A 26,356-nucleotide genomic window follows, 5' to 3' on the forward strand; every position below is an offset into this window, starting at 1 on the left:
CTATTTGGTCTATTTTCTCTTTCAGCCAAACACAAAAGTGGCATTTTATGGCATTTTTGGGCAAAAAAAAAGTGCATCCTACAGTCATGTAAAAACCACCTGGAGCACATGTTGACTATACAATCACACTCAGATTCGACCAACATTAGTGGACAGACAAATACACACATGAAAGGAAAATGGCACAGGAAGGGCCGAGAGTAGATGAAAGGAGAATAAACATTATGATGAGGATGAATCGTAGAAAGAGAGGGAGAAAGAGGACGTGATGTTGATAAGACTGCAGGTTTGGGTGGAGAGCAGTCCATCTGTGCTCCAGATCTCATCTGTGACTCTGAGCAGGAGAACATGACACACTGTCACTGTCTGCTTCTCATTTAGTCTCTCTCAAACACACACAGGTCTGTCTGTATGAATGAACAGCAGCGGCAGGAGGCTTTTCCCCCCCAGTTTCCTTAGCACATTTATTATCATATTAAAACTTATGGGTTATACTCATGTTTCAGCACACTCTCCAGCAAGAGTTTGTGAAAACTACAAATCACTCAAGGAGAATTACGCTGTCCGAGGGCATTAAACGGACAAAAGCCTATCCTGTAGATAAGAGAGAAGTTGGAAGGACTCTCTCAGTCTTTCTCTTTGTCTTTCTCTCTCGCTCTGCTCTGGAATGAGCATCATATGGTTTAGATGCTATCAGACGCCCCAGGGTCTGATAAAGAGCAGTGGGAGTCAGTTATCTCTTCCAGTGGGAGGGGCCACTATCTTCAGAATGTGAGAGGATCAATGCAAGAGTGCAGGGCGCGCACACACACACACACACACGTTTTTTTATCAATCCTGAGGAATTTTCATTGACTTCTATTGTTTATATACTGAGCGAATTATATTTTTTGACTCCTGTTGCTCACAATTTTTTTAATTTTATTTTAAATATTTACATTAAACATGCTTAGTATTTAAAGCTGCAATCTGTACATTTTGGCGCTCTAGCGGTTAATAAACAGAACTGCATGCGTCTTGCGGAAGAACATTGTAGCCGGAGCTACTTCTCTCTGTATATGTCTATGACGAGTCACGCAGGTACTGGGCTACTCCCCAGTGGTATGACCCGAACCAGTCTAAAATAGTCTGAATATAAACACTTATTTTAGGTGTACCATAGTGGTTCAGAATAAGACAAAAACACAGTTTGGAAAATGGATTCATGATGTACTCGCTTATTATATAAATTTTGAACACAAAAAAAGTTACGGACTGCAGCTTTAATGTGGTTTTTAGTCCTATTCTGACAAGAGACTAATTTTTACTGATAAGGTTAAGCAAATTTGAAGGATCATGTGACACTGAAGACTAGAGTAATGTCTTGGAAAATTCAGATTTGCCATCACAGGAATAAATTACATTTTAAAATATATTCAAAATAGAAAATATGTATTTGAAATAGTAATAATATTTCACAATATTCCTGTTTCACTGCATTTTTTTATCAAGTAAATGCAGCCTTGGTGAGACATTCAAATTTTTTGAATGGTAGTGTGTTCTATCATACATCGGTCACATCTATATACGTCTCTTTTTATTTCAAAGGGTTTCATGATGCATGTACATCCATAGCACTTGACCTTCCATAACACCCACCTCCAGAGATACACAGATCCCAATCTCGTCAGAATCAGTATGAAAACACAAGAGCTGTATGTTAAACTGTAATGTCGTTTAGAAAACCAATCATGTCCTAACAGTACTCCCCCCTCTACAAGACAAAAAAAACTTGACTCCCTCTCTCTCTCTCTCTCACACACACACACACACACACACACACACACACACACACACACACACACACACACACACACACACACACACACACACACACACACACACACACACACACACACACACACACACACACACACAGGGGTTAATAAGTGTCCTAAAGCCCCATGCAGCTCAGCTCATCTCTACTGGCATGTTTATTCAGAGCGGAGGGCTTTCAGGAGGCTGAGTTTTATTTGACCTCTGACCCCTCTCAACAATGCTCCTCTCCTTCTCTGTTTATTCATCCCTCCATTCCATCTTTCCCTTAGCTCCTAGAGACCGGCCTGAGCGTTTTCCTGTTTCTCAGTGGTGTACCCTTTCACTTCCTCTATACGTTTCATACTCTTTTGTAATTTCCCACTTTCTGCTCCTCACAGCACAGAAGCAGCTGGAGCGCTGAGAAACAGTTGATTATTTTCCTGCTCTTTCGTCTTGTTTTCTTTTTTTTGTTTGAAGGGAAAGAATGGCTGAAGACTCCGCTACCGGTGCTGCCAAGTCAAATGGCAGAGTTTGTTTTTGGACAAGTGCAAAAAGTGAGAGAGAGGGTGTGAGAGAGAAAATAAAAGAGAAACTCTCTCCATGATCTTATTAAACAGACACAGATGGTCACTGCAGGCTGACAGCGGGTTCAAGACACAGACTGACAGGATGGAGACGAGTGCATGGATAGATTAGACAGAGAGATGAAGAGATTTGTCTGGCGAGACAGGAAGGAGAGGAAAACCAAAATGCACCAATGTGCTACCAAACTTCTCTTGGCAGTAACTAATATGACTCCTGGACTAAAAGAAAATACAAGACAAGGAAAGCATGTAAAATTAGTATGCAAGGTAGTGAAAGAGAAAGAAAGCTCGTCACTGGGGCAGTACCCTTAAAATGACATACTTGTACCTTTTCTATCACAAAAAGTTTAATAATAGTACCTTAAGGTACGTATTTGTACTCTAAAGTACTAATATGCAACTTTTAGGAGTAAAAAAAGTACAAAGATGTCCTTTTAAGGGTACTGCAAGAAAAAAAATGCAGAATTTACAGAAAATGGTTTAGAAGAATGTCAAAACAACATTAAAATCACACCTGCTTTGATTCAGGATTGTGTGTCGTTGGGAACTGAATTGAAAATGCCTTTTAAACTTCAAATTAAAATGGAAGCAGAATTTAAATTCTAATTGAATTCAAATTTGAATTTTAGGAAGTACAATTAATATAGAACATAAATAAATGCAAAGAACTAATTAATACTATAACTATAATTGTTCATTAAATATTACAAAATAAATAGATCACAATTGTGACATTTTTATAAAATTACCTGAAACAATGTGGTGGAAATTTTGTCTGTGTGAGTATTATTGTTTTGACAATACTAAACTTTAAATTCAAATTCACATTCAAGCATTAAAAGCGGCCAATTCTTACATTCTAATTTTGTCCAACCTTGCTGTGAAAAACGTTCTGCTGAAAGATTAGAAACTAAAAACCATATATGAAACCTCATGCCACAAAGTGCACAATATCTCTGTGACATGTAGGGGGCAGTCAAGAGTGAGAACAAAAGTGCAGGGATAAATTTGGCAAGAAAGAGAGAACCTCTAATTAATGACCAATAAAGAGCAAGTGTCATCCACAAGATGTTGGTTTGAAGTGGTCAGCTGCGCTCGACTGCTGTTTTTCTTTTTATGTTTGGATACGCTGAGCTGATTTTGGCTCGCACTGCCTACCAACTGCACCTGTGCCCATCTGCACTTTTCCCATAATGCCTCTGACCACTCCAAAAGAGATGAAATCACTTCCAGCTGTGGTGCACATGCGTTTGCAGCCAGCTATTATTTATTTTGCCATCCTCTCTCCCTCCATCCCTCTGTTCTACCTCAGAACTTTCCATAAACAACAATGAAGACAAGCGAGTCAAAGAACTGAATGAAGAAAGAGACCCAAAGAAATGAAGGTGTGAGAGTGATAATGTAATTAGCTGTGTGTTGGTCGTGTAGATCTGCGTCAGCTGAACTAAAAAAGAAGTCCGCTGGACCACTAACGTGAACGAACAAGAAGTCAACTACTTCCATACTTACACGTGTCAATGAAATAGCATGCTTCTTTTTCCTCCTCTCATTTTGGATCATTACATGGGAATTAACATTCTCTTCTTTTGTTTTTCCCTCCCTCACTTGGTATTTTTCTCTATTTATTTTCTCCAAACCGCTAATGAAATTTTGGAATGCAATGCTTCGGAGAAGGTAAGACGTTCCAGAAGCAGGCTGGGTTCTCCAAACTTTTTTTTGTTTGCAAAGGGGTTTCTGTGTTTAATCAGTCCATGAGACTCAAGCCCCGTTTACACCCATTATCCGTCTCGAGTGATCCGATCACAAAAAGGAAATTCTCACCACTGTTTTTCCTAAACATACCTTTTAGGTTTATTTGATATCTAAATCTTAACACTTGTATTCAACATCATCCTGTTTTAAACTGACCACCAAAACGGATGTTATTATCAGATGTAAACGGGGCCTCTCACATGTCAAGAAACACAGAAGAGTCCATCTGGGTAAATCGCACACCTACCACCCTGTGAAATCTCCATTACCAGAGAGAAAGCGCTGTGAAAATATGCTTTTGTTTAGCACAATGGATGCTAAAGGGTGTTCACACTTCAACAAATGGAACATTCTCACACACTTTAGCCATCTTTCATCCCACATACTCACACACACACACAAAACACCAGGCCTTAATGTCTGCGCTCTCTTGCACTCTGTCCATCAAATGAACAGCAGAGAAGCACAGAATGATCCAATTCTCTTTCCTGGCTTGCTTTCGTCCTCGCCGTCCCATCCTTTAATCCTTCTATCTATCACATCCCAGTCGTCCTTTCATCTTTCTATTTCTCACATGGAATGCGCTTAAGGTTAAGGGAAACTCCTCATTTTTGGCACCAGCACAGAAGCGAGGCAGATGGGTCAGACACCCGTCTCCTAATCTGAGCGTGCCATGGCCGCTGTAGCAGCTGGCATCACTATAAAGCTCCCATGTGTGGGCAAAAACCGTGGCACACAGAGCCAGAGCACATCTGCACAGGAGGGCAACACCCGACATGACATGGCAACGTAAAAAATGAAGACAATAAAACAACACACGCAATATCGAAATAAACGGCCGGCGATTACAAGGCCGGCAGGGGGTCGGCTTAGAGCACAGAGAGCTGGCTGGATGTGAAGTGCGATAGATGGAGTGCATTCGTGCTCTTCTGGTGCTGGTTTGATCGCGGTCCATTTTGGGATTACCGCACTGGCAGCGTGACAAAGATCTGCACAGCACTAGGCTGAAAATAGAATTGTTTAAAAATTGTTTAATAGATGAAATAGAATCACTAACCCCACACTGACATCATACCCAGGTATAGTGTTGGGAAAGCTACTCAAACAACAGTGTTGTTAGAATTATAAAATAATTTTCTTTATTTGAAATAAAGCTTAAATGAAATAAAAATATATATTAGATGAAAAATGAAAAAAAAAAAATTTTTAGACAAAAACTAATACAAATGACAAAAGCACAGTAATTTGTTAAATTATAAAACTTAAACTAAAATCTAAATGAAAAACTGAAAATCTAAAAATAAAAGATAATTTAAAATTGTAATACAGTGCTATGCATAAGTTTAGACACCCATGCTAAAGTTGACTAAAAAGAGGAATAAAAAATCATCTTTTGGAAACTGAACTTAATGCCTTAATTTAAAAAATTAGGAAAAATCCAACCTTTAAGGACACCAATTTTCTTTGTGAATGAATAATGTATCGTAAATAAATAAATGTTTTTCCTTAAAATACAGGGTGCATAAGTTTGGACACCCCTATGTTAAATTCCCATAGAGGCAGGCAGATTTTTATTTTTAAGTATTTAAAAAAAAAAAAATTGTAGGATACTATGCATCCTGATAAAGTTCCCTTGGCCTTTGGAATTAAAATAGCCCCACATCATCACATAGCCTTCACCATACCTAGAGATTGGCATGGGGTACTTTCCATAAGATTATCTCTCAATGCAAATCAAACTAGCTATTAGGCTAACTGAAATAAAACCATGCCAATCTCTAGGTATGGTGAAGGCTATGTGATGATGTGGGGCTATTTTAATTCCAAAGGCCAAGGGAACTTTATCAGGATGCATGGTATCCTACAATTTTTTTTTTTTAAATACTTAAAAATAAAAATCTGCCTGCCTCTATGGGAATTTAACATAGGGGTGTCCAAACTTATGCACCCTGTATTTTAAGGAAGAACATTTATTTAATTACGATACATTATTCATTCACAAAGAAAATTGGTGTCCTTAAAGGTTGGATTTTTCCTAATTTTTTAAATTAAGGCATTAAGTTCAGTTTCCAAAAGATGATTTTTTATTCCTCTTTTTAGTCAACTTTAGTATGGGTGTCTAAACTTATGCATAGCACTGTAAATACTATAATAGCATAATAGTATATAAACTACAAAAGCATATAAATAATAATGCTAAAATAACAATGCTCAAAGAAAGGTAGCCTGTAGCTAGCTAACATAAAAATTACATTATACCAAAAATATTTACTGTAAGTTGAGAAAGTACATAGTTACACTATAAACTACAGGGGGGAAAGTAGCTTAATACATTGATGCTTATAAATGACAGACAGTAGATAGATAGATAGATGATAGATAGATAGATAGATAGATAGATAGATAGATAGATAGATAGATAGATAGATAGATAGATAGATAGATAGATAGATAGATAGATAGATAGATAGATATTAGTCAATGATTCTCAAACTTTTAAACAAAAACAAAGTGATGTCAAGTTTGGTTTGCTTGCTATTGGCAATGCTTACAGTGTAGACAAAGCACATCGGACTAGTGAGCAAAACAGCATTCTGTATTTCATTCCCAGTGCTAAATAGAACAGCACAGACTCTCATTTCCAACCTTTCTGCATGAGGCAGGAACTAAATCTTCTCTAGCCTTTAAGCTAGTACATAAATCAATCAGCATCACTGCTTTCATTGACCATTTTCATTACTGTATTTCTGTCACACACGCTCCCAAATACACCCTCCCTGTAAACCTCCAAGGCAATTTATGTGACGGGATCCAGCCAGAATAGAGAGGTGTAATCAAGTACACAAATCAACTGACCACACATGATCGGGTATGAACGTGTTAGCCAGCAGAGTGCACGACAGTGTGAAATTCGATCTACCTTTCCACGCAAAATAACAGAAAAAACGACCCCCTCCCATCTCTAATGGGCTGTGCTGTCAAAACGCTTAACTTTGATTGACAGCCAGAGTCGGGCGAGTCAGCCAATCAGGCGTGGTGTGGGAGCGAAGTGGGCGGGAGTGTGAACTGTGAAGTTTAACCCCAGGAGTCTGGGACAGCTGCAGTGTCACTGTGGTCTGTGGCTGTTGCACACCATAAATTCTCTCTAAAGAGAGTTTACTTTTTATTTTAATGGGGGCTGTAAATTTACAACCCTTGGACCCTGGAGATAGAGCCGTTTTTAAAGGAGCACTCCCTGTCTTTTTTGTTTCTCTCTTATAACGTTTTCTCTAGAAATTGCCTGCTTTACACAACATATTTGTACCTGGCAGTATGCTGGTGTAATTTTTGGGCGCCTCCAAAAGGAAAAATGTTCATATGGAGTATGTTTATAGTGTGTGAATAAATGAAGAGTGCGTTTGTGACTTTATATTGTGTGTGTGGGAGTGAAAATGACTAAACTTGTGTATTTTATGTGTTCAAAATGTCAAACTGACCCCCGCACCCCCCCTTTCTCTCTCTGTGTGTGTGTGTGTGTGTGTGTGTGTGTATGTCTGCAGGTGTTGTTTGCTCTGAACCAGACTCTACTGCAGCATGAAAGTTTGCGTGCAGGCATTTTGCAGGGCGCCTTCACTACTGAGGACCTCATCACACACTACAACTGTGGAGACCTCAACTCCATCATCTTCAATCATGACACATCACAGGTACACACACACAAAACACACACTCCTATGCATCATGCGAGTATGTGTGTAGTGTAACTGCATGTATGTGATGTATTGAAGTCATTATGAGCTTAAAGTTTGAGCAGCAACAGGTTCCTTCTGATGGATGGCCTATAATTCTCCACTTCACCCTGCACGCTAAGAGATTAAAGCAACGCCACACACACATAGTGCAAGAGAGAATGAACATTTTAGGAAAAATGTGAGGGAGCAGTAAGGAGAAGGAGGGAGGGAATTTCTCTCTGTTGTTCCATATTTCCTGCAAAGATCAGACACTGGGCAGCTAATGGCTTTGCTGTCTGATAAGGTATCTGACTGCTCCCCCTTTCACTGCTTTATGCCTCTTAACTTCATTCTCTTTCTCTATTTCGGTTTCTATATTCTACGCGGAAATTATGTAATACTTGACTTAGAGCTAGAGTCTCTTCATTACAGACAGAAATCCAAACCGCATTCAAGGATAATGTATACATACAGACCATTTCCAAAAAATTTGAATTTATTTCCATAATTCCATTCAAAACGTTAAACTTCCATAGATTATAGATTATGGGCCCACAACTTAAACGATTTCAAGTATTTAGTTGTTTATTTGTACATAATTTGGGCTTCCAGCTCATAAAACCCACGAAAACAGGATTTCAAAATATTACATGAAATCACACAGTAATTACACAGTGATATCATGGTCATTGAACCAGGTTTTGGTTATTTTGGCAGTGTGGGCAGGTGCAAATCCTGCTGGAAAATGAAGGAAGCATGAAGTGCTCTGAAAACGTCCTGGTAGACGGCTGCGTTGACTCTGGATTTAATAAAGCACAGTGGACCAAAGTCCTCTTTTCTGATGAGAGCAAATTCTGGGATCCAATCTCATTTGGAAACCAAGGTCCCAGAGTCTGGAGGAAGAATGGAGAGGCACACAATCCAAGATGCTTGAAGTCCAGTGTGAAGTTTCCACAGTCTGTGTTGGTTTGGGGAGCCATGTCATCGGCTGGTGTTGGTCCACTGTGCTGTCCACTCAACGCGGCCGTCTACCAGGCCATTTTCAGAGCACTTCATGCTTCCTTCAGCAGACAAGCTTTATGGAGATGCTGACTTCATTTTCCAGCAGGATTTGCACCTGCCCACACTGCCAAAAGAACCAAAACCTGGTTCAATGACCATGGTATCACTGTGTAATTACTGTGTGATTTCATGTAATATTCTAATTTTTTGAAATCCTGTTTTCGTGGGTTTTATGAGCTGGAAGCCCAAATTATGTACAAATAAACACCTAAATACTTGAAATCGTTTAAGTTGTGGGCCCTGAATCTATAATCTATGGAAGTTTAACGTTTTGAATGGAATTATGGAAATAAATAAACTTTTCCATGATATTCTAATTTTTTGGAAAGGGTCTGTATATAAACTCATTAAATGTCAGGTTCCCTCTTTTTACTGAATTTCCATGACTTTTAGATCTTTTAGCACACTAAAGTTTCTCTATACTGTGTCTTATAGGAGAGGAGGAGGAGGAGAGAGAGAGAGAGTATAAGAGGGCATTATGGGAAAGCCTTCTCTAAAAGTGGTTTGGATGCTTGCAGGGGTACAGCAGTTCATCTATCAGTGTCTGAATACAAACACACACACACACAGTGGAGTCAAACGAATGGCTTTCTGCATCGCCGCACTTCACCTTCAGTTCTTTAGTGCACAACTCCAGCAGGAATCTCTCAGATAAACACACGTGCACAGCCATATTTACCCTCTCTGCCTCCCAATTTCCAAACTGTTCTCTCATTAGAGGGGTGAATGGATAAACACACACACACATACATAGTATTTAGACGTTCCAAAGCTCTGGATTCTAACAAGAGGCCACCTCACAGTTTCCCTTTTAAGTCTCTCTCGCTTCCTCCGGTACCATTATCCATTACCCCCCCCCCCCCCCCATTTCTGGTGTATGTATAGCCAGTCAAGACATGGGAAGCGTTGTGTTTCTGACCATCTATTAGAGCCATAATCATATATATGTCCCTAATGCCCTGCTCTCTTCCAAAGCTCTATACTCACTTTTCCAATTCTAAAGATGGATTCCATACATTTAGAAGCTCAAGTAAAAAAATAAAAAGGTAATTACAACTTAAATGTATAAGTAAAATTGTGACTTTATGTATGAGATTTGTGACTTTCTCATAATTGTGACTTAACATCTTGTAATTGCAGCCTTATATCTCACAATTGCAACTTTCTAACTCATATGATGCATAAAAGTATAACATTTATTTTAAACTGTCTTAAATGTCTTTCTCGATTATAAACAACATTGAAGAGGAAAATATGAGACAACTTTGTGCCATAAAAGCAAAGCTTTTCAAACTATATCTCTATTGCATAATTTATCCTATTATGATTATGATTTACTGTAGTTTATGACAGAAATGTTATAGTTTCATTTTAAATCTAAAAGTGGGCATCCATTAGACTTTTATTCCATAAAAAAAAATGGACAAGCTCAATCATTTCGATCAGAAAAACTTCACCTCATTGTGGAAAACCAGTTCACAGGGACTTTGGCGTCTTTATTGTCTTTCCCCAATCTTCCTTTTCTTTTTCTCTTCTATTCCATCTTTGAAGTCTACTTTCCCTTTTCTCCTTCCATCTATTCAGTCCATCCCTATGTATTAATAGCAGACTGTATAGAGAGACGCGGCCAGCTGTAGAAAGCTTTCTATCCACTTTACCCTGCAGCAAATCAATGGAGTCCAAGACAGTGAAACAGCATTTGTAAGTGTGTGTGGATGTCACGTTCCACAAAGCGTCATAAACTTCTCAGCTGCCCAATTTCTCACATACACAGACTAAGATTCATGCCAGGCCTTTAGTAATACCTCTCTCTCTCTTTTTCCTCTCTCAGCTTCCACATTTCATCAACAGTTCCCTGCCAGCTCACGAGCGCTTGACAGCGCAGCAGATTGACAGTTACCTGCGGCAGGAGCTCATTTACAAACGCAACGAGCGAATGGCCCGCCGTGTCTCTGCCCTCCTTCAGCGAAGCCCCACCCAAAGATTCTTTTTTGCTTTCGGAGCTGGTGAGTCACACAAAACTTATAACCATCACACACATACACTCTCTTAACAACGTGAAGATGAGGTCAGTTGACATTGACTAGGAATAGGTCCAGCTCCACATACAAAACAAACGCACACACACACACAAACTCCCCCAGATGGCAGTAAAACCAAATGGCCCTCAGAACTTTTCCCACGACTGAGAACACATCACCTACATTCCTATTCTGTGTGCACCTGTGTGCGATTCTCTGTCTGTTTGACAAATGCATACCTCACAAAATGCATTATTTTCCTGAAATTTTTAATCACCAAAAGGGTTGCATAAAGTGAGAGTTTGGGTGTGTATTATGCTAATTACTAACTCTGGCTACACACTTTAGACTAATCAGGATTCATTAGAATGAGAATAGAAATGCATGCGTGTACACACCTGTTCTAAATTTAGTGAAAACGTTTTGTACACACGTAATTAAGAACACTTGAATGCATGTAATAGTGAATGAGACCCAGTGAGAGGACTGACAGCTACTCTCATCTGTAAGAGTGTGAGTGGTTTGTTTTTAATTTGCATTCCAAGCTAATGATGCTTCAAGTCATCAGGGAAAACTGTGGTGTGTGTATGAGCACATGTTTATGTTTGTGAAGTTTATTAGCACTGATGGGGTGAATCTGAGGTTTTCTACTGGACAAGTGTGTGTGTGTGTGAGAACCTGTCTGTCAATTTGTAAGTGTTAATGAAATAGAAGTAGAATTTAACATGATAATGCCCTGTTTTTTTTTTGTTTTGTTTTTTTACATTTAGCTCAAAATCAGTAAAAGATCAAGACTGTGACAAATATAACACACTAATAGTTCGGCAACTGCAGTGATAGTTTGTCTGTCCCTGGTGTGGTAGTCCTTTCTCTAACTGTGTTTACTCAGAGCTCTTGTTTGAGTTGCTCAGTTTAATTTGGACCATTTCACACAGAACCTAGTCAGAACTATTGACAGAAAGCAAAATTGGCAGCTGTAAACCTGGGCTCAGAGGGTTCTACAGTTACCAGAGTGCTCCACAAGTTTCTGTAGGGGTGATTAAAGTACACATTGTGCTGGTAAAGTGGTTAAACAAGCCATCCATCTTTCCTCCACAGCAAACCTGCCACCTTTGCTTTGTAGACTTTCCAAAAGCATGTTTTGATTCAACAGGAAGCCCTTATGGCACAGGCTAGAAGACTCTTTTGGAAAAATCATACTCGTATGCACTCACACATACCCCCAAACCCTGACGCCAAAGCACCTTTTTGTAAAAAGTTCCCTAAAAGTCATCCATACAATTTATGCTGATTAAAAATCTGATCAGCCTTAGCTCTACCTGACATTCACTTTCATGAATTAATCATTCTTTTGAATTTGAAATATTCAATGAATCAACAGATACACAGTTTCCAAAACTAAATGATTTGTTTATGAATAAGACTTGATTCAGTTTGGCTCAACGGCTGTCCGAATTCGTTCACTCGTTTTCATTCACTCCTTTAAGTGAACTATATTAGTGGACTAATGTAGGGAATAGTGATTGAGGGTTTAGGGGGCGATTTCGGATTTAGCCCTATTCTTTTAAATTCCTGTGGTAGAAGCACAAGTGGAAGTTACTGCTCCCTACTAGTTTGGAGTAGTAAATCACATATATTAAAACCAAGGCTTCATGTAGACCAGGGGTGTCCAAACTCTGTCCTGGAGAGCAATTTAGCTCCAAATTGCCTTAACACTCCTGCCTGGATTGGAAGTTTCTATGCCTAGTGAGACCTTGATCAGCTTGTTTAGGTGTGTTTAATTGGGATTGGAGCTATACTTTGCAGGGCAGGACATTGGCCCTCCAGGAGCAAGACTGGACACACCCCTGATGTATACAATTTTGCGAAAATTCAGTTTTTCATATGAAAAGCAATTCTTATTCTCTTTCATCTGTTTTGCTTTGTTTTTTTGTGAGTATGAGAAGGACTGCAAAGTTACATAACAGGTCAGATGATAAGCAGGAACACACCACCATGGCACATCTGTTTATGGTACAGATCACAGACACAAACTTCAGTATATATTAGTATTTCACATCCACTAGAAATCTATTAACAAACCTCCGACAAACACATATATTTTACATAAAAAGCCTTATGTCAAGGCAATGCTGTACGATGGTAAACGTTGTTTGTGTAATAAAAATCATTTTGCTTTCCTCAAACATATTCACTCACATCCTAATTAGCCATTTGCTGAGCAAGGAGAGAGTGTGTGTGTGGCGTTTCAGCAGGTTCTCATTTGCCTGGTTCCTCAGTGCTGCGTGGAGTTTCGTGCTCTTATTGAAAACATCCCTAGGAATTTCCTGCAATGGCCACAACCCAGGCCAACCACTTTCTTCTTTAATACACACGCTACATGTGATAGGGAGCATTTGTCTTCGCATTAATGGCCTCAGATTTGTTTTTCTATTGATTTGACATGCATATGACACTAATAAACGACAAAGCTAATATCACAGGTTTTAAAGCACTATTACAGTCAATTCCAGTAAGAGCAAGGGACACTGTTTATGTCTTACTGTGTTTGTATGAATGTGATCACTCATCCGTGTGTTTGTGTGTGGTGAGGAACTCTCAGCACATGTGTTTTGCAGTTGTTTGTGGTGGTCACTGTATTGTCATTCATAACAGAAGTGCTCAAAAAGAATTGCTTCAAAGGGCCCTTTGACATGAACATTTTCTTGGTGTCCAACCAAGGGACACTTCACTCGCAAGGTTCTTTGCACTGCATTAGAAGCGTCAGTCATTGAAAAACCGTAACAAAAGCTCCAGAGGTTTGGGAAGATGATGTCAAAGTACCTTATGTTACCTTCGCAGAGTGAATGGAATAGGACATAGGCATGGTCACAATTGTTTGATAAAGCAGTATGAAGCATTGGGACCATTTGCATTGGGTCCAATTCATTTTAGTAAAAGTTCATTCTGATGGACTGTTTAAATGAAGAACTTTTGTGGATTCTTTTGAGCTAAACTGGGATGCAAAAAGCAGCCTGACTGTAACTAAACTGCTTTAAATTGAGTCGCTTGTAGCTTGTCAAGCGATTTAAAAGATGACTCCACCAGATGGCATCACAATAACCACTGCAATTGGTCCTTTTATTGGCTAGGAATATTATATACTAGAAAGTGAATATCATGCAGGCTCAAAAGGCAAGCAGGAAGGGTTTTTATCTGAGTCATTAAATGGTCCCTCCAAATACACAATAAAAAAGCTCAACTATTAAATGCAAATCAAATGGAATGGCTTTCGGGACCCTGGAGAAAACAGTCTGTTTGTCTTGAGCTGTGGTGTTGTGTTGGTCTACATCTCTGAGTACATTGTGCAAAAGTGACTCTCAGTGCTAATTAGACCAGCAGAGCTCATTATCAGACTCTGCCATTACACGCCTCATTAGCTACTAAAACAACTGATCTGGGTGCTAATGGAATTTTAGCTCACATTACACACATAACACATGATCTCTCTTCTCCCACACACTGTTTTACTGTGATGCACTTACACAGATGCTTCTACCTGCAAGTGATTTTATCCAACACACACACACACACACACACACACACACACACACACACACACACACACAAAGAATATGTGGATGCACTCCAAGACAAAGTCTGTGATTTATTATGCAAACTATTTAAGCAGCCTTGTGTCCCTTTACAACAGAAAAAAAAACTGTGAGAATAATTGCAGAGTCAACAAAGTCAGAGTCTTGGGAGTGACAACCACATTAAAATGCAGGAGTGAAATCATACAGTGTGTGAACGATACAGTTTATTGACTCACCATGATAACCATCAGTTATGGTGTTTATATATAGAATAATAGGATATATAATTAATATTATATATATATATACATATACATATATACATATATATATATATATATATATATATATATATATATATATATATATATATTTTCTTATTGGTTGATAGGTTGATTGGTTTCTTGTTAGTCATTATTCTTGGTGTATAAATAGCCCTCATGTTTCCATTGTATCTTGTCTAGTTTTGTTTGTGTAACCGCTGTTGGTGAGTGTGATGTAAACAAGTCAAATTCACCTTTTTTGTCGCGTTGGTGTGTCCGTGCCGGTGTCGTGTGTCCGTGCCGGTGTCGTGTCCGTGCCGGTGTCATGTGTCCGTGTCCATGCCAGTGTCCGGTGTGTCCGTGCCGGTGTCTGGTGTGTCCATGCTGCATCCGTGCTGGTGTCCGTGTCCGATGTGTCCGTGCCGGTGTCCGTGTCTCTGTGTCCGTGCCGGTGTCTGGTGTGTCCGTGCCGTGTCCGTGCCATTCGTTTGGCTGATATGTCACTTGCAAAATAGTAAAACCAACATGAAAAAACAATCGTGAATCGTGATTTTCCTGAAAAAAATCTTAATATGATATTTTTGCCATAATCCCCACCCCTAATATATATTAGATATAGATTATACAGGTGCAACCGGAGGTCCTCACTAAGCTCCTTGGTTTTAACCATGACTTGCAATCGACCAGAAACTTTTTAGCAAACAGGTATATCAGATGTTCTGAATTTACAGTTGATTACAATGCTCTAGAACATGCTAGAAGTTACCAGGAACATTTAGAATGGTGCAGAAGATTGCATTTCCTGACAATTTTGCGATAAGATCTGGGATATAAGTAATTTTGGACATGGAACTTTTTGTCAAAATGTAAATAAAATAAAAAACTAATATTTTTCATTAATATCTCTGACACAATGTCTTAAAGTCTTTGCCCACGTTCTTGTGTCATTGACAGTCAGTAGATACCCATTCACCAGGTAAAAATTCACTTAAATTTTACTAAAAATTTGGTCTGGGTATGAATAATTTTGGGCTTAACTGTATAATAAATAATATTATTATAGTCTTTTTCCAAAAATTGTGTATGTATGCAAATTGTATAATATCCAAGGTACACATTTCTAGTAATTGTGCAGTTAATTATCATATTGTATTTTCAGAAAGTTTTGGAATATATTTCCTATCCCCAAATTTGTCACTACCAAAACACAATAATAAATAATTTAATTAGAAGGCTTATATTGATCTATTAATATTTTGTTTACATCTACCTTGTAAATATATATTTTTGCTATTTTTAAAAAGTTTTCACAGGTAAATCAATAACAATTTTAACAATATTTCAAGTGTAATTTATAAGAATTGTTGTATTTTTAACCCAATCTTTCTTTATAAAAGGCATTAAGTTAATCATACTGATTTCAAAGTTAAGGATTCATTAGTTTGAATATACATCGAACCAAACACTATAATAACATCTTAGTTGATAATTCAGTATACTTTATTTGAGACAAAACATCCACATCACGTTACAGAATTTTAACTCGCATACTAAAACACTACTAAAACATACTAAGATACTAATGATTTGCATAACTGTACAACATTTTTGTTTATTTCCCCCAGTTCTGAGCAGTTGTACACACACAAAAACTAAATTTGATCTAATAACACAAAAAAAAACATGATGTAACAACCGAAACTTCACCACACGGTAGTGACAATTTAAGATACTTTTGAGCCTAGTTCAAAGATGATAGCCGCACTTGGTTACCTAGCACAGTTCTGAACAGTTGTACAAACATAAAAACTCAATTTTATGGTATTACACCCAAAAAAGTTTGCTTAATTGCAGAAAAAAAAAGGTGTTTGGTAGTAATGTCCCTTAAAGTTACACACAGATTTTCTGACTTTTGAACACATTTCCCTCAACATGATGGTACCTTTCTATAATGAAAGAGAGGGTATGAGAGAGAGGCACACAATAATATTTCCTGATCAATAATGTAGGGGTGTGGTTAAAATCAGTCTCAGCCAATGGACTAAAACACACACTGTTTTGGTAGTGACATGAAAATGCAGGACACATTTTTTTACATAAAGTTTCATGATTTAAAAATAAAATATTAAATAAATGTTTATTTTTTTTAAACTTTTTAAAATAAATCAAAACATTTTTTTTTTTAAACAACAATGGAAAAAAAATGAAAAAAATATTTCGATATCATTTTCACAAGTTGAAATTTAGGGGTTAGGGTTCGAGACAGCCACCTCCCAATTGAAAGTACAGATAAATTATGGTTTTATATATATTAAACTTACTTATTTTTTAAGTATTATTATGGGATTCAATAGATAATAGAAGGATCTTAGAAAAAATCGAAAATCAGAATACTTAAATGCTTTTTAAATTGTGTTTTTGAGTTGTCGGACAGCAGTTTGCACCAATTCTGTAGAATGGCCCATATATGCAGTTATATATGCTACATTGGCTGTATACATTTGACATTTGATTTGCACACACACACTTACTTTTTGTGCACTGCCCCGTCAATAAATGTAGTTTTTGCTCTTCGAGTATGTGTGCACATACCATTACATATATTTATGAGCAAGAAAGGCTTCTTTCTGTTTACTGCTTCAAAGCCACTTCAACATTCCAAGAAAAAAAGTAGAGACCCCAGCTGTCAGAAACTAAAACAAACTGTAGGGGCAATTTCCCCTAAATGCTTTAACCCCTGTGAGTTTTGACTGTTAATGCGCTCCTGCTCTGCCTGTTTTTGTCTCTTTCCTCCATTTTCACATTTCCCCAACTGTGAAAATTTCCCCATCCATTGTACTGACTTTCTCTCCCTGTCTTTGGTAAATCTGCTTGCCCGCCACCCAACAGTCACTGTAAGAGAAATGTAAATATTTAAAGCCATAAAGGAAACAGTTTCAATGTTTCTGCATCAAACCCTTGAACCCCAAACAGACCTTAAAGTAGTTCACTCCAGTTCCCCTACGGCAGCGCCACAGAGAGAGAGTCCCCTCATTATGGAGTCTGCTGAACTACAACCAGAGGAGTCCCTTTGGACAGGTAAAAGAGAGAAGCACCCCCTTAATTCTCACTAATCTCTGGGTTCAGCTCAGATCCCTGGGATGGCCTGAAGGCTGGAATTTCCTGATCTTTAGAGATTTATAGGAGGTGTGAGAGCTGATCATTTACTCTCGCTCACACTCAGGGCGGCGCGGAGGTTTTGTTGACTCAGAGACCATGTCGAGATTTATAGATTTCCTGCTGCTGTAAAAACTTGCAGAGGGTAGCATGTGTGTGTGGATTAGATGGAGCTGTGCTGCTTTGCAGGTCAGTAGTTTGTAGGGTTATCATGGGGGACTGAGCGCTGAAGACAAATGAAGAACTCTGAGGTGGAGGCTTCCCTTGAGCATCATCTGACACACACCCACAGACTCACACATGCTTATAATAATGGACAGCAAGCAGAGAACAAACAAGACAAAAGTAGTACTATGATCAAAGACAACAGCAGCCTGGTGGACCACAATGCATTTCAATTTCATATTACAGATCTCAATATGTGCTTTCTCCTCTCTTTCAAATGTTCCCTCTCTCCAATGAATATTTTGTTTGTTGTCTGTCTATCCATAGGGGCCACCGTGATTTTGCAAAGTAAGACATGTTCCTGGATCAACATATTTTGATATAACAACATTCCTTCTCGAAAATAGTCCTATCCCTACCCCTACCCCTAAACCTAACCCTACCCATAACTTATCCCTAAAATCAGAGAGAAATGATAGGTGAATAACACTGATGTAGAAACACCTAACCCTTGTTGTAAGCCTAAACTTGGCATAAACTGTAAAGTTGTACCTCAATTTTGATTGGTTGATTGGAATGTTGTTCCAGGACAGTTGACAGTTGACTGTTGTTTGATCTAGGAACATATTATACTTGGTGAAATCACATTCACATAAGTGTTAAGCAGACAAACATATACCAATAGGGTTAGGGTTACCCTAACACAGCAATGTATGTATTAATGCAGTAACAATGCTTTTAGTAGATAAAAGGTTTATGTAAATAGTTCAAAGTATGTACAATCATAGATTTGAATACCTAAATTGTAACTGAACTAGTTTGCTTTAACTTTTGCTCATTCACTTTGGTTAATGTTTGGTCTGTTTTGCATATAAAAATATAAATATAATATGGAATATAAAATTATTTGCTATCTTATAGCGAGTTTAATAAATTATAATAAAATTGACAAATATGACAAAAAATATATTAACTAGATTTAAGCTGACAATAACTATGACAAACAAAACCTGCTGTGTAAAACACTGCTCACAAGTCTAAAATATTGGCTGAATGGCTGTGTGTGTGTGTGTGTGTGTGTGTGTGTGGTTTGTCATGTATAATGTATCATAAAGGTGCTGACATACCTGGACACAAACCAAAACACTCAAACCAACCCCTGAAACGTTCACAGTACATCTTCTGAGTACGAAGATTGGGCGAGAGGCGAGGGGATTCATAAAATGTATAAATGCACCAAAGAATTTTTGCTAAAAAGTGATTGAGAACCCTAAATACCCCGAGAGTGAAAACGAGAACAAGTCTGATGAAAGTCAGAGAGAGAGAAAGCTCAGAGCTTAAGCGTTACAGCAAAAGCCAGGCCGTAAGGACATTAGTTAAACATTTACATTTATTAATATGCCAGACACTGTTATTTAAAGCCACTTACAGTGAATTCAATGTATTCATACTCCCAGTGAATCGAACCATTAGCCAGGGAATTGCCCCCGGCATGCTTTGCCGACTGAGCTACAGGTTGAAAAACAAACTATGGAAACACCACATGTGCTCTACTTTGACTGAATCAGAAGGAATGAACTGACAGTCACTGCACCTGCACCTGTAAACAGGATGATTTGGACGAGGGCTTTAGGTGTAACTGTAGTGAAAAGCCAGGAGCTTTTGCTAAGCCTCAAATGGATTTGTTTAAGACCTGTGCGTGCTTTCAGGATTTCTTAACAGCAGTTTTCTCTTGGTAATCAGAATATACTAACTGCGGTCACAAAATAAACACCACAAATATACATAATGAATCGTATCAGCCTTTGGAGAGCTGAAGCTCCTGTAGTGAAACGAGTCTGTGTGTATGGCGCACAGGTTTGTTTGTTTGTTTCTGGGTGTGTATATTTATTTATCGTGTGCCAGTGTTTTGGGTGTGGGTGCCTACGGAGAAAGAGCAAGAGATTAGTTCAGGCTGATTTGTTTTGTAGCATGCATCTGCCTCCTTGCATTAATTAAAGGAGAGCTTTTCAGAAAGACCTCCGAATGCGCCCTAAATAAGTCCCAACAAAGAAAAACCTCACCAATTTGGTGACCACCCGCACCTCACTTAATCCAACTACTTCCTCTAGTAACCAAACACTTCTCCAGTAACTACTTCCTCCAGTAGCCAAATGTCTGTGAGAACGCTCTGTCCAGCTGGGTTATTTATGTGGCTCAAACCTCCAAATAAATACAGCACATGAAATGAACTGCTCGACTTTACATGCAGAATACAGAGGCATGGCTGTTTTACTCGAAATTTCCATAAAAGATCATTTCTAACCGAGTTTAATATGAACATTAATCAGAGTACGTGGGTGTGATAGCTTGCCGACCATGCTGCAGTGTCATTGAACCTGAGTCAGCACTGGGATGGGAGACGAGGTGAGGAACACAACAGGACCGGCCTCAATGGGCCGCCTGTTCCTTCCCACCGGGCCGAAGGGCGTAGCGGCATAATCTGTCCGTCTGATCTGACCGCCGCTCAGCGGTAGCCTCTTCACGCTCCGTGCCAGTCGCCCCAGCAGCCTTTGAACTCGGCGGCCAAGAAAGCACCGCGGGCCCCATCTCTCCCCCTCCCCTTCCCTGTCTTCACGAGTGATCAGCAAAATAATGATGATAAAGAAGCATGAAAAGAGACAGCCTTGAAGATTTTCAGCGTGCCGTTAATAAGCTCACAGAGCATGCTGAGGCGATGAGGTCAGGCTGTATTAGCGCTTATTGCTGGGTTGAGTGACACACAGGATTATCGGCTACGCAGACAAGTGAAACAGCTTTCATCAGCGTGGCGCTGGAGCGCGTGCGTTTGATGTCTCAAGAGTGAAGGAATTATGAGCGTATTATATGTGAGAGCTGAGGCGGAGAGACAGTAGCACGGGGGCATTTTATATGGCCTTATTCTTGAAGGAACAAGTGCAGCACCTCAAGATCAAGAACAAGAGAAACTGAGGGTTCTTGAGACAGCGTCCGCCCATAACTATATACACTTATCTACTTTCTCTTAATATTTGCACACGCCCGCCTTAAACTTATCCTCATTAACATGGCTGCTACTTGTTTCCTGTGTGCTACAGGTCATTTCCTGGGGAATCATAGTGTACTGGACATTCTGAGGCAGGAGGGCTATGAGGTGGAGCACACACCAGCGCAAGAGCCCATCACACAGTGAGTACACACACATACAAACACTTTACACCAGGGTTGTGCAAAATTCAGAATTAATTCAGAATTTGAATCAGAATGCAGTGGAATTTACTGAACTGCAATGCAAAGAAATTCAACACAGGCAATGCATTCTGGGAAATTAAGTGTTCTTCCACCCAGGGCCACAAAAGTTAATCAATCCATCAATCCATCCATCCATCCATCCAAGGCCTATAAACTTTGAAACTTCAAGGCTTTATAAAAAAAAACTTTCAAACATGGTATTGTCAAGCCAAACTTTAATGTTAGCTTGACAAAGCCATGTTTGAAAACTTCAAAATTACAGTTATATGAATTTCTTCAGAATTCATTGTAATTCTACTTCCTTGCATTCCAATTGGAACTGAACTTCTGCATCCTGTTTGCTACCTCAAGTCAACTTCAGGAACTGCATTTTGAACACAACTCTGCTTCACACCCTTGGCTTTATGGTTCTCTCACTAAGGACTGTGCTCCTCTTCACCTTTTCCTCCCCGTTAAGATTCAGTCTCCGCTAATTCCTTTTCCTCCCATGCCAATACCGTGCACACACACAATAATTATGAAGTTATTTATACAACAAGCTTTCCTGAATATTCTGTGGCGCAGAATATAATGACGCATACTACATACACAGACTCAGTAGTGCATCGTATTTCACCACATAGAAACCCCAAGCACTTTGTAAATCACCAGGAGGATATTCCACTTACTGTGCTAAACTGCAAACAGTGCTAAACTATGCCTTTTATCTCCCCCTGCTAACCATGACAAGGTGGGCTACACCAGCACTCTTCCAAACTCAGTCCTCACCCAGTTATCTTTTAGAGAGAGGTGCAATGCCTGCTCAAACAAAGGAAACCCACCTCCATTGTTGGCATACTCGTACCATGACTCAACAGGCCTTTGGGGGAGCTGGAAGGAGGTGATCCAAAGGCTTTGTAGGTTGTACTCATTAAATAGCTGTTGTAATGACTCCAACACCCAACAAAGACGCAAATGGAAAAATGAGAGCGACGAGCAAGCCAACAGTCTCAGAAAGGCAGTTAGAACTCAAATGCATCCAACCGCCGCCACAACATATAGCCGGTATCATTTGAAAAATCTCCTGTTGCAAATTGCAGTGCAAACGTTTTCCTTTGGCACATTGCGGCACTGGAAGTGGGAGAGGCAGAGAGTGCATGAGGGGGGGTTCTCAGATTGCTGGAGATGATGACAGTGGCTGTGGTAACAAGCTGACAGCTGGGTGGACTGGCTGAATGACGGACTGACTGTGGTTTAGAAACATGAACCCTTCCAGCTTTCTCAGGCCTGCTCCCTCTAGCTCACTTTTCTCTCCTCTGTAAAGCGAAAAAAAAAATGAGGTGATATGATGGGTAAGTAAAACAACATGCAATGGCAGCTGGACATGTGTTTACTAAAAACTCATGAACCACAAACTGGAGAACCGAAACCAGTCCTGTAGTGTGTTTGTGGTTTACATATGGGTGATTATGAGATTCAAACCAAACAAAACACTTCATGGACATACTAAACACAGTGGGTTGGCCTAACCACAATGAGGCAGTTTGGAATAAAGTACGGTTTACCAAATGTCGTCATGGTTACTCGATGAAATGCCCTATAGGGCACTCACCAGCAGGAGGTGAGAAGTATAGAGTGGCATAATCTTGAGCAATGCTACGCCCTACTGGTTCACTATGGTAAACTCTATGTCCCTATGTCTATAATGAAAGAAGAGTCATGACTCTATAACACTAGCATTTAATAGCTGAATGGATTGGTATGCAAGTGTGAATGTGGATATCAGTAAGGGAGCGCAAGACTTTGAGGTTATAGTTTTGACCTCACTGGCTCTTTGTAAATTCTTAGCAAGCCGAAAGGTTGATATGAAGCTGTTTGAAGTCCAAGGTATCTCCAAAACACATGCACACACACCATAAGCCAGAGCTTTTTTAAAACACTACTAGGATTTTATCTCCAGTACTTCAAAGGTGTCTCCTGACACTACCCAGTTCTCAAATAACCTTCAAATGTATTAATCCACTATTTTAAGTAGGGAATAGGGATGCATCGATACTAAAATTCTGACCTATGTCGATAACCAGAAAATTGCAAAAATTATATTTAAATACATTTTTAAAAATAACAGTAAAAGCTAAAAAAAATACTAATTTTAAATGCTACAACTAAATTTCTATTAAAATCCTGACCTAAACTGATAGCCTGATTATAATTTTTTTATGATATAGATGGCTGATTTTCAAATAGTTATTATAAGTCAATTTTAATTTAAATAAATGTTAAGTAAATTGAAAACTAAAACTAAAAATTAATCATTTTAAACACTGCAACTGAATTTAAACATCACAAAGTTATAATTTAGTATTAAAAAAATGGATATTCATTTTGAGATTTTCTAAATTATTTACATTATTAAATTAATAATGTTTTAAAAGATATTAGTGAGCATTGGATGACAGTAAAAATAATCTCAATTTAAAATGTGGTGAAATGATCTAATATATAATTAAATATCAGCTAATATATCCAATATTGACAAACACAATAAAAAAAAAAAAAGAATAAATGATATGGTACTGATATATCATGCACTCCTAATTTTAAGCATATATACAGGGTTCCCACACCTTGGTTAACTTCAAATTCAAGGACTTTTCAAGGACTTTCCAGGTCCAATACCCTCAAATTCTAGGACTTAATGTGGGGACACATTTCAAGTGAGAGCAAGGTTACATTGTGTTACCTTGTAAGATACATTGTTACAGTTTTGCGCGTGTGAACGTCATGGCAACGTACAACACAAAGTACCTCACGCGGGAAACACTTAACGTAACGCGTAAATGTGTGTAACTTACGTAAATCAAGCAAGTATGCATAGGTCACAAAGTGTTGACGAAATAGGCCTAACACATTATATATACAGTGATGAACTTGTTGTGTTTCGACAATTTCCCATTAAAATTCTGCATCCCATAAGTTTTGTAACTTCCACATGTTCTCACAGAAGGAGCTGGTCTGAGGTTGAGGGGACTACTGTGAATCCCTCTGAAGACAGCTCTGAGTCAGTGACTGAATGGACATCAGAACCTCCAGAGCTAGAGGAGATCAGCCAGGAAGAACTCACACACATGCTGCTGCCAGACAGTCTCAGCCAGCTAGAGGAGTTTGGCCGCTACAAACGCCCTCGTAAAACCCATCATTCACACAGTCGACCACGGCTGTTCAGTGACCTGTGGGTGCGCATAGGAGACAGGTGAGGACACGACACATGCCAGAAACCGCAGGAAATTCAAAGCTGCTCTTTACTAATAAAACCCACATTTTTGTTTTCATGTTGACCGTAGCACAACTCCACACCTGAATATGAGGATAACCAATGGCTATGTGACGGTGGAACCTCCTCAAACACGGCACGAACAACAGCAAAGACGAACGCTGCTCAGAGACAGACTGAAGCCCACTAGCCTGCCCACAAACCCCAGCGTTCTTGACTCCGCTGCTCCAAACCCAACATGTGCGCTGACGTACCTTTTGGCCTGTCTCATTTCACAACTGCTTTTCACTTCCTGAAGAGGGAATGGGTCTCTTGGAAGCTCACAAACCAACTCGATCAGAATTGTATCTGAGTGACTTTGCCTGTGGTAAAAATAAATGGCAGTAAAGTACATTTAGGTACTGCTTAGATCAATTTTGAAAGTCTGCCTTAGTGCCTACAGTAAATTAGTTGCTGTAGTATGTAACAGCAGACATATGTGATTGTTACTTCTGGCAGAATGGTAGTCTGTAAGAATAACAGTAAAAGAAAAACAAGAACATTTTGTTATACTTATGCAATGACTCTGACCAGACTTCATAAGTATCAGCTAAGATTGTACCTTGATGTGAATACCCACATGACTGTTCCCTCCTGCCCCATTAGAGCAGACAGCTAAACATGAATGTGCTTTTTTTTTTCTTCTAATAAGTGAAATGGGGCAAAAGAAAGCCTATACCAAATTATCATTATCATATAAAGGTTAAAAACCTAAATTATGTAATATAGACTGTTATTATGTGATATGGTCACTGACAGATAACTGAATAACTTAAATAGTTCACAGAGATGACACTTATATTTTGTAAATTGTGCATTTGTTCATACAGAAATTTTATATTTATTATTTCATGAAGAGTATATTTTCATGCATTTCTCAAGTATTAAAGTTAACAGAGTTATGTAAAGAATCTCGACTCCTGTCCCTTAATTTAGGTTCCCTTTCGAAAGGGAACTCTACACTACGTCAGAATGACGCTATGGGGAACGCCTCAGGCGTGACAGGTGTCTGAAATAAATATCAACTCACGTCAATCATGTTGACCGGCGACAGCCCGTGAATCATCAGCTTGATTGATTAACGCGCGACCTGGATGTATAAAGGGGAGCCTTGCACACATGACAACATCTTTTCGTCTTCAGGGACTGTTTGTCTGTATTGAGAATATCGCTGAAGCGCGCGGGAGGCTCTCGAGAGAGCCTCTTGTGCAAACTGTGAGCGTTTTTTATTTAAAAATGCTCCGCTTTCGCGGACCCTTTTCTCGAGGGAGGAGGGTTCAGCATCTGAGCTGTGGTGCGTGCGATCTGTGAAACAATACTGTTTGGGTACGAGGCGTTCACAGTCAGTTCCTGAGGGTGCTGGCAGTGTTCATTAAGAAATATCTCGGCGCGCGTGAGAAAGAAAAAATCCGTGCGCTGTCGGATGTTTCAACCTCGCAACTGTTGACTTTCTTCTCGAGGGATGAAAGCCAAATATTTTTTAACGGCTCTTTTCTCGCGCTTGCCGAGGCAGTGTGTAGATTACGAGAACGTATAAATGTTAAAACAGTATTGTCTGGTGAGTATGGCTGCATTTAATTCTATGAATTAAAATGATGGAATATTATCTGACTTTTAAGAAGTTAGATATTTAGTAATTCAGCCCATCATCCAGATCGCGTTACCCAGTGTTTTTGGCTGCATTTTAATTGAAAAATGAGCAGTGAACAAAAAGAGCAGGTGTAATTCTG

General features: G+C 39.0%; 1 protein-coding gene across 2 annotated transcripts in view; it reads left to right on the plus strand.

Annotated features, from left to right (window-relative positions):
- Nucleotides 1–25,531, plus strand: part of trabd2b (TraB domain containing 2B) — a 54,477-nt gene extending 28,946 nt beyond the window's left edge. For both annotated transcript variants that reach the window (XM_084390219.1, XM_084390218.1), the window contains exons 3-7: nucleotides 7,673–7,819; nucleotides 10,737–10,911; nucleotides 21,181–21,271; nucleotides 24,318–24,566; nucleotides 24,658–25,531. In XM_084390219.1, the coding sequence (XP_084246345.1) occupies nucleotides 7,673–7,819; nucleotides 10,737–10,911; nucleotides 21,181–21,271; nucleotides 24,318–24,566; nucleotides 24,658–24,883 (888 nt within the window). In that variant the 3' untranslated portion in view covers nucleotides 24,884–25,531. The remainder of the gene's footprint in view (nucleotides 1–7,672; nucleotides 7,820–10,736; nucleotides 10,912–21,180; nucleotides 21,272–24,317; nucleotides 24,567–24,657) is intronic.
- Nucleotides 25,532–26,356: the final 825 nt, after the last annotated feature.

Source organism: Rutilus rutilus, assembly GCF_951802725.1.
Source record: "Rutilus rutilus genome assembly, chromosome: 19".
Classification (NCBI taxonomy): domain Eukaryota; kingdom Metazoa; phylum Chordata; class Actinopteri; order Cypriniformes; family Leuciscidae; genus Rutilus; species Rutilus rutilus.